General features: G+C 46.2%; 1 protein-coding gene across 1 annotated transcript in view; it reads right to left on the bottom strand.

Annotated features, from left to right (window-relative positions):
• Positions 1-8,586, bottom strand: part of LOC139422335 (radical S-adenosyl methionine domain-containing protein 1, mitochondrial-like) — an 11,075-nt gene extending 2,489 nt beyond the window's left edge. The window contains exons 1-8 of the mRNA XM_071173534.1: positions 8,443-8,586; positions 7,366-7,499; positions 5,278-5,482; positions 4,426-4,648; positions 3,938-4,080; positions 2,604-2,667; positions 1,855-2,002; positions 1,230-1,284 (exon numbers count right to left, since the gene is read on the bottom strand). Coding sequence (XP_071029635.1) covers positions 1,230-1,284; positions 1,855-2,002; positions 2,604-2,667; positions 3,938-4,080; positions 4,426-4,648; positions 5,278-5,482; positions 7,366-7,499; positions 8,443-8,586 — 1,116 coding nt within the window. The remainder of the gene's footprint in view (positions 1-1,229; positions 1,285-1,854; positions 2,003-2,603; positions 2,668-3,937; positions 4,081-4,425; positions 4,649-5,277; positions 5,483-7,365; positions 7,500-8,442) is intronic.
• Positions 8,587-9,563: the final 977 nt, after the last annotated feature.

The raw sequence follows: 9,563 nt of genomic DNA, 5'->3' as shown, positions 1-9,563 counted from the left end.
TGATGCAAACAATGAATCTAGAAACAGCTGAAACCTCATCTTGGTATAGCATATAGTGTGTATATATATACTGTATAGTATGTGGACAGACAATGTAAACATAATCTGACCAAATGATGTGAGACTTTTGGTTCTGAGTTAGCCTAGATTACCTGGTGAGTGATGCCGTCAGTATTCTGGGTTAGCCTAGATTACCTGGTGAGTGATGCCGTCAGTATTCTGGGTTAACCAAGATTACCTGGTGAGTGATGCCGTCAGTATTCTGGGTTAAACTAGATTACCTGGTGAGTGATGCCGTCAGTATTCTGGGTTAGCCTAGATTACCTGGTGAGTGATGCCATCAGTATTCTGGGTTAGCCTAGATTACCTGGTGAGTGATGCCGTCAGTATTCTAGGTTAGCCTAGATTACCTGGTGAGTGATGCCGTCAGTATTCTGGGTTAACCAAGATTACCTGGTGAGTGATGCCGTCAGTATTCTGGGTTAAACTAGATTACCTGGTGAGTGATGCTATCAGTATTGTGGGTTAGCCTAGATTACCTGGTGAGTGATGCCGTCAGTATTCTGGGTTAGCCTAGATTACCTGGTGAGTGATGCCGTCAGTATTCTGGGTTAGCCTAGATTACCTGGTGAGTGATGCCGTCAGTATTCTAGGTTAGCCTAGATTACCTGGTGAGTGATGCCATCAGTATTCTGGGTTAACCGAGATTACCTGGTGAATGATGCCATCAGTATTCTGGGTTTAGCCTAGATTACCTGGTGAGTGATGCCATCAGTATTCTGGGTTAGCCTAGATTACCTGGTGAGTGATGCCGTCAGTATTCTAGGTTAGCCTAGATTACCTGGTGAGTGATACCGTCAGTATTCTGGGTTAACCAAGATTACCTGGTGAGTGATGCCGTCAGTATTCTGGGTTAACCGAGATTACCTGGTGAATGATGCCATCAGTATTCTGGGTTTAGCCTAGATTACCTGGTGAGTGATGCCATCAGTATTCTGGGTTAGCCTAGATTACCTGGTGAGTGATGCCATCAGTATTCTGGGTTAATCTAGATTACCTGGTGAGTGATGCCGTCAGTATTGTGGGTTAATCTAGATTACCTGGTGAGTGATGCCGTCAGTATTCTGGGTTAATCTAGATTACCTGGTGAGTGATGCCGTCAGTATTCTGGGTTAAACTAGATTACCTGGTGAGTGATGCCGTCAGTATTCTGGGTTAAACTAGATTACCTGGTGAGTGATGCCGTCAATCAAACGCAGTCCCATGACCAACACTTCCTCCAATCTGCAATCAGATGAATAAAGTTAACAGGTTGCTACAGTATATCATCTGCCATGCTGCGAGACAGGAAGCCCTGTCCGAGGCAGAACGGCCCATAGGGCAGGATTTCCTGTTTCTGTAGCGTAGAATCCCATGCTATGAGTGAGTCTGGAGTATTATTGGATGTAGGTCAGCACCGAATGAACTCTGCAGGTGAACACAGTCTAAAGAGCAGACAGTAGATCAGCTGACTCACAGTCAACCCGTCTGTCCACACCTTCTATTGGCTGATATGGGGAGTGCACTTACTGATTTTTTTAAAAAGCGTTATGAAATGTGATAGGTTTGTTATTCCCCTATTGACAGTGACGAGAACCTTATCGCGATGACGTGGCACGACACGATTTTCTGTTTGCACAGACGGACCACTTAGAAGTCAAATCAATGGTGAAAATAGTTATCTTACCCACTCAGAGATCCTAGATTATTAACAAATTGACAGGAGTTTTATTCTGAAGTGGACTATCCCTTTAATGAGTAGCACGGTGTGAATTCTGCAGGTAAACAGCCTGAAGCGGAAAGAAGTGGACTCACAGTGCCAGGTGGGTGAGGGGTATCCTGCGTCGAGTCCCGTGACTCCTCTGCTGCACCTCTCTCAACCAGACATCAGGCTCCAGAGTCTGGGTACGGGCCTCTCGACACACATCCCCCTCTCCACGGGGGACGAAGCGACCATGGGCACCTGGCAGACAGAAGAGTCCCACTTCAAATAAACAACCACAGATAAAGGCTTTATAGAGCATTCATAAAGTCTTTACGGAGCATTCATAAAGTCTTTATAGAGCATTCATAAAGTCTTTACAGAGCATTCATAGTCTTTACAGAGCATTCATAAAGTCTTTATAGAGCATTCATAAAGTCTTTACAGAGCATTCATAGTCTTTACAGAGCATTCATAAAGTCTTTATAGAGCATTCATAAAGTCTTTACAGAGCATTCATAGTCTTTACAGAGCATTCATAAAGTCTTTATAGAGCATTCATAATGGTGTTACAGAGCATTCATAGTCTTTATAGAGCATTCATAATGGTGTTACAGAGCATTCAGAAAGTCTTTATAGAGCATTCATAACGGTGTTAGAGCATTCAGAAAGTCTTTATAGAGCATTCATAAAGTCTTTATAGATCATTCATAATGGTGTTACAGAGCATTCAGAAAATCTTTATAGAGCATTCAGAAAGTCTTTATAGAGCATTCATAAAGTTTTTATAGAGCATTCATAAAGTCTTTATAGAGTATTCATAAAGGTGTTATATAGCATTCATAAAGCACTATTAACTCACCTGGGCCCACTCCAAGGTACTGACTGGCCTTCCAGTAGCTCATATTGTGTTGGCTGATGGCATCCTTCAAAACAGACAGAAAATACACAAGGTATATTACAGATGTGTGTTGGCTGATGGCACCCTTCAAAACAGACAGAAAATACACAAGGTATATTACAGATGTGTGTTGGCTGATGGCACCCTTCAAAACAGACAGAAAATACACAAGGTATATTACAGATGTGTGTTGACTGATGGCATCCTTCAAAACAGACAGAAAATACACAAGGTATATTACAGGTGTGTGTTGACTGTAAGCAGGTAATATTCATATTCAATAGATATGACAACCAATACAGCACAGAGAATAGCCTGGTGTTTCTACTGCAGGGTTTTCTACTCAATGTATTTCTACAGCAGGGTTTTCTACTCAATGTATTTCTACAGCAGGGTTTTCTACTCAATGTATTTCTACAGCAGGGTTTTCTACTCAATGTATTTCTACAGCAGGGTTTTCTACTCAATGTATTTCTACAGCAGGGTTTTCTACTCAATGTATTTCTACAGCAGGGTTTTCTACTCAATGTATTTCTACAGCAGGGTTTTCTACTCAATGTATTTCTACAGCAGGGTTTTCTACTCAATGTATTTCTACAGCAGGGTTTTCTACTCAATGTATTTCTACAGCAGGGTTTTCTACTCAATGTATTTCTACAGCAGGGTTTTCTACTCAATGTATTTCTACAGCAGGGTTTTCTACTCAATGTATTTCTACAGCAGGGTTTTCTACTCAATGTATTTCTACAGCAGGGTTTTCTACTCAATGTATTTCTACAGCAGGGTTTTCTACTCAATGTATTTCTACAGGAGGGTTTTCTACTCAATGTATTTCTACTGCAGGGTTTTCTACTCAATGTATTTCTACAGGAGGGTTTTCTACTCAATGTATTTCTACTGCAGGGTTTTCTACTAAATGTATTTCTACAGCAGGGTTTTCTACTCAATGTATTTCTACTGCAGGGTTTTCTACTCAATGTATTTCTACAGCAGGGTTTTCTACTCAATGTATTTCTACAGCAGGGTTTTCTACTCAATGTATTTCTACAGGAGGGTTTTCTACTCAATGTATTTCTACAGCAGGGTTTTCTACTCAATGTATTTCTACAGCAGGGTTTTCTACTCAATGTATTTCTACAGCAGGGTTTTCTACTCAATGTATTTCTACAGGAGGGTTTTCTACTCAATGTATTTCTACTGCAGGGTTTTCTACTAAATTCAATTCTACTATAGCACAGTGGTAGGACAGACACAAGGACACACACCCACACACAGAGAAAGAGAGTAGAACTTACATTTCTGGCAAAGTTGGACACCTCGTACTGCAGATAGCCTCTCTTCTGAAGAATCCTTCTGGCAGAGTCATACATGACAGCTGTGATGTCATCACTGGGCACGCTCAGTTGGCCTTTCTGGACCTGTCTGAACAGCTGTGTGCCTGCAGTTGTCATGTTAACATTGGAGTCATTTAGCAGCAGAATCTCTGATCCAGAGTGACTTACAGTCAGGTCATATATTCATTTGGATACCTATTACCTGTCAATCACTACAGCTACTAATTAAACTACAGTAAGTAGAAACAACCACATATCACAGTCACTGCAACTAAAACCTTCAAAATGTCTGGAAATTCAGTCTGCTGGGGGCGGTGTAGTGGTGGTGTTCCTGCTACTGTCTCTCCTGTAGTCCTCTCCTCCATCTCCCCCATCTCATCTGTACCTGTCAATTCAACTTCTAAATACCCACGCACAAAAACTATCAGTGTTGGGAAGAAAAGACATGCCTCTCTCCAGGGTCAGCTGGTACAGGGAGACGTGGTCATCACACACAGACAGCAGCTCATCCAACTCCAATTCCCAGGATGCAATGCTCTGACCAGGGCGTCCGAACATGACGTCGACAGACACCCTCCCCGGGCAGAGCCTCCGAGCCTCCGCTACGGTCTGCAAAGCATGCTGGGAGTTATGGTCTCTCCCCAGAACCTTCAGGTCATCGTCCCGGAGAGACTGTTTGAAAAGAAGCAGACATATGAGACATGTTAGTGTCTCCTTCAGCTCCCCGACCTGCTCCCCAACCAGCCCCCTGACCTGCTCCCCAACCAGCTCCCTGACCAGCCCCCTGACCTGCTCCCCAACCAGCCCCCTGACCTGCTCCCTGACCTGCTCCCCAACCAGCTCCCTGACCAGCTCCACATAGGAAAAGGACAATTGATTCTCAGAACAAAGCTAGTGATCAGTGACTGACTGTTCAGAACAGAGCTAGTGATCAGTGACTGACTGTTCAGAACAAAGCTAGTGATCAGTGACTGACTGTTCAGAACAAAGCTAGTGATCAGTGACTGACTGTTCAGAACAAAGCTAGTGATCAGTGACTACATGTGTTGCATCACACTCTTATCCTCCAGGGACTCCTCCTCTCCTTCCTCCCTTTCCACCAGTAATAATGTTTTCTGTTGTTTCAGTTTCCGTAGCAGAAAAGGTTTTATGGGAAAGGGTTGCTCGTCTCCACCTAACCGTTCCCATTACTCTTATAGCCCAGGGGGATGTACAGTAGTAGGACGTACTTCTACTTCCACTGAGAACGCTTTCTGGAAATCTACTGTGTGCAACTGACTGAACACCAGCCTTAATCTCACCTGCACCCCGATGGAAAAACGGTTGACGCCAGCATGGAGGAAGTCCTCCAACTTAGAGCTTCCTACGGGGGTGGGGTTGACCTCCAGAGTGACCTCCGCCTCCTCTGATAGTCCAGCGTGCCTGGCAACCGTCTCAAGGACCGCAGCGATAGTGGAGGGGCGGGCCAGGCTGGGAGTCCCGCCTCCAAAAAACACAGAGGTGATCCTGAAGATGAGAGAGAGAGAGGGAGAGAGAGAGAGAGAGAGAGAGAGAGAGAGAGACAGGGAGAGAGACAGGGAGAGAGACAGGGAGAGAGACAGGGAGAGAGAGAGAGAGACGGAGAGAGAGAGAGAGAGACGGAGAGAGAGAGAGAGAGAGAGAGACAGAGAGGGAGACAGAGAGGGAGGGAGGGAGACATGGAGAGAGAGAGAGAGAGAGAGAGAGAGAGAGAGAGAGAGAGAGAGAGTGAGAGAGAGAGAGAGACAGAGAGGGAGACAGAGAGAGAGAGAGACAGAGAGGGAGACAGAGAGGGAGGGAGGGAGACATGGAGAGAGAGAGAGAGAGAGAGAGAGAGAGGAAGGAAAGGGAGAGAGAGAGAGAGAGAGAGAGAGAGAGAGAGAGAGAGAGAGAGAGAGAGAGGAAGGAAAGGGAGAGAGAGAGAGAGAGAGAGAGAGAGAGAGAGAGAGAGAGAGAGAGAGAGAGAGAGAGACAGAGAGAGAGAGACAGAGAGGGAGACAGAGAGGGAGGGAGGGAGACATGGAGAGAGAGAGAGAGAGAGAGAGAGAGAGAGAGAGAGAGAGAGAGAGAGAGAGGGAAGGAAAGGGAGAGAGAGAGAGAGAGAGAGAGAGAGAGAGAGAGAGAGAGAGACAGAGATGTTAAAATAGAAAGAAGAAAAGTGCAAAGACTATTGTCTTGAATTGAACTCCAGGAGGGGGAGGAGCAGTCTGAAAATGGCCCCCTGTTCCCTCCATAGTCAGTCTTGAGTTGAACTCCAGGAGGTGGAGGAGCAGTCTGAAAATGGCCCCCTGTTCCCTCCATAGTCAGCCTTGAGTTGAACTCCAGGAGGTGGAGGAGCAGTCTGAAAATGGCCCCCTGTTCCCTCCATAGTCAGCCTTGAGTTGAACTCCAGGAGGGGGAGGAGCAGTCTGAAAATGGCCCCCTGTTCCCTCCATAGTCAGCCTTGAGTTGAACTCCAGGAGGTGGAGGAGCAGTCTGAAAATGGCCCCCTGTTCCCTCCATAGTCAGTCTTGAATTGAACTCCAGGAGGTGGAGGAGCAGTCTGAAAATGGCCCCCTGTTCCCTCCATAGTCAGCCTTGAGTTGAACTCCAGGAGGTGGAGGAGCAGTCTGAAAATGGCCCCCTGTTCCCTCCATAGTCAGCCTTGAGTTGAACTCCAGGAGGGGGAGGAGCAGTCTGAAAATGGCCCCCTGTTCCCTCCATAGTCAGTCTTGAGTTGAACTCCAGGAGGGGGAGGAGCAGTCTGAAAATGGCCCCCTGTTCCCTCCATAGTCAGCCTTGAGTTGAACTCCAGGAGGGGGAGGAGCAGTCTGAAAATGCCCCCCTGTTCCCTCCATAGTCAGTCTTGAGTTGAACTCCAGGAGGGGGAGGAGCAGTCTGAAAATGGCCCCCTGTTCCCTCCATAGTCAGCCTTGAGTTGAACTCCAGGAGGTGGAGGAGCAGTCTGAAAATGGCCCCCTGTTCCCTCCATAGTCAGCCTTGAGTTGAACTCCAGGAGGTGGAGGAGCAGTCTGAAAATGGCCCCCTGTTCCCTCCATAGTCAGCCTTGAGTTGAACTCCAGGAGGGGGAGGAGCAGTCTGAAAATGGCCCCCTGTTCCCTCCATAGTCAGCCTTGAGTTGAACTCCAGGAGGGGGAGGAGCAGTCTGAAAATGGCCCCCTGTTCCCTCCATAGTCAGCCTTGAGTTGAACTCCAGGAGGTGGAGGAGCAGTCTGAAAATGGCCCCCTGTTCCCTCCATAGTCAGCCTCAGGCACTCTGGAAATAGTGCACTGTTTAGGGAATAGTGTGCCATTTCAGATGTTCCCATGGAGACACTAAAGCTAAAGGCGATGGCCCACAGAGGAGGGTTGAATTTAGACGGTAAACCTACCGGGACACCTGGCTGAGCTTTAGTAAGGTCTCCGTCTCCTGCTGGAGACACTCCAACATGACATCCTGGTTGTCAGAGCGAGGGATGTACTTGTTGAAGTTACAGTAGGAGCATCTCTTCAGACAGTAAGGCCACTGTGAACAGGAGAGGGTCAGGGTTAGTGTCAGGGATGTACTTGTTGAAGTTACAGTAGGAGCATCTCTTCAGACAGTAAGGCCACTGTGAACAGGAGAGGGTCAGGGTTAGTGTCAGGGATGTACTTGTTGAAGTTACAGTAGGAGCATCTCTTCAGACAGTAAGGCCACTGTGAACAGGAGAGGGTCAGGGTTAGTGTCAGGGATGTACTTGTTGAAGTTACAGTAGGAGCATCTCTTCAGACAGTAAGGCCACTGTGAACAGGAGAGGGTCAGGGTTAGTGTCAGGGATGTACTTGTTGAAGTTACAGTAGGAGAATCTCTTCAGACTGTAAGGCCACTGTGAACAGGAGAGGATCAGGGTTAGTGTCAGGGATGTACTTGTTGTTACAGTAGGAGCATCTGGAGGCTGGTGGGAGGAGCTATAGGAGGCTGGTGGGAGGAGCTATAGGAGGACAGGCTCGTTGTATTGGCTGGAGACTCAATGGAACTGATTCAAATACGTTGTTAACATGTGTTTGGCACCATTCCATTTTTTTTTAAAACTTTTATTTAACTAGGCAAGTCAGTTAAGAAACAAATTCTTATTTACAACGACGGCCTACACCGGCCAAACCCAGACGACCCTGGGCCAGTTGTGCACCGCCCTATGGGACTCCCAATCACAGCCGGTTGTGATACAGCCTGGAATCCATTACAGCCATAATAATGAGCCCATCCTCCTATAGCACCTCTCACCAGCCTCCTCTGCAGTAGGCGCATCCCCTCAGACAGTATGGCCACTGTGTGTGTGTGACGGATTGACAAAGTGTTAGTTGAAATCGGATCTCATTCATTCATTCATTGCCCTTTGCGAGAAGGATAGATAGCAGAAAGAGGGAGGCAGAATGGAAGAAAGAGATAAACTGATTGAATATAACGTTAGTAGTCTACTAATACTCACGTGAACATAGAGTGAAGCCTCCGTTGAGAACCGTGGAGAGGAGAAACCGGCTAACGTGGAAACTGCACCACTCACTTCACTGCTGAAACACCGACCCACGCAGACCGCAGGACCGCGGACAGCTGTTAAACATGTTCTCAGCATCCTCTCACTCAATATGTGAGCGAATGTCAGACAATCATTTCAAGTTGTTGCACTACTGGACAGTAACGTTACCTCGTGAGTTGGTTGCCTTTGAACTGTAGCACCAACCACACGCAAGTCCGGTTATTTTAGTAACAATGTAACACCATGTCGATGTAGCGATCCGTGATTTACCGCGGGCATAATCACGACATGACACAATGTAGATAAACCGTTACTGTCCATAGACCGTGCAATAGCATGCGATCAACTTCATACCGCGACACACATCTAGAAACAGGAAGACAACAAACCGATTTCCGTTGTGTAATACCTGCTACAACCAGACGGCGGTGCTGTTTCGTTTGATTTAAATGTGTCACCTTGCTGTACAGGCAGAATGATTGGTCAGGCTGATGGGCCAGACCATGAATTCTTCCCAGGGCCAGGAGTTGTTCCTGGTAAACTAAAGTGGTCGGGAAAAAAACTGTTATCATATATTTTGGCCTCTAAAACAGTCAGGCCATGAAGTGTAACTTTATATAGAGGCATGTGACCACTGAGCACCATGTACAACAGACTAATCTCATCTCTAACCACACTGTGGATATATCAGATGTCTTCAGGCAACAGGTTTGAAATGTGAGAGAAGTAGAGCCGTAGCAGGAGTTGGACTATCTAGACGATGTGGACGTGTTCACATGGACCAAACCAATCATGTTTGGAATCTAAGACGACAAGATGCCATTTTATTATGTATGTTATTTCACCTTTATTTAACCAGGTAGGCCAGTTGAGAACAAGTTCTCATTTACAACTGCGACCTGGCCAAGATAAAGTAAAGCAGTGCGACAAAAAACAACAACACAGAGTTACACATGGAATAAACAAGCGAACAGTCAATCATACAATAGAAAAGTCTATAGACAGTGTGTGCAAATGAGGTAAGATAAGGGAGTTAAGGCAATAAATAGGCCGTAGTGGTGAAGTAATTACAA

Source organism: Oncorhynchus clarkii, chromosome 12, assembly GCF_045791955.1.
Source record: "Oncorhynchus clarkii lewisi isolate Uvic-CL-2024 chromosome 12, UVic_Ocla_1.0, whole genome shotgun sequence".
Lineage (NCBI taxonomy): Eukaryota > Metazoa > Chordata > Actinopteri > Salmoniformes > Salmonidae > Oncorhynchus > Oncorhynchus clarkii.
The sequence above is the reverse complement of the archived record's forward strand: the minus strand, read 5'-3'. Positions and strand labels throughout refer to the sequence as shown.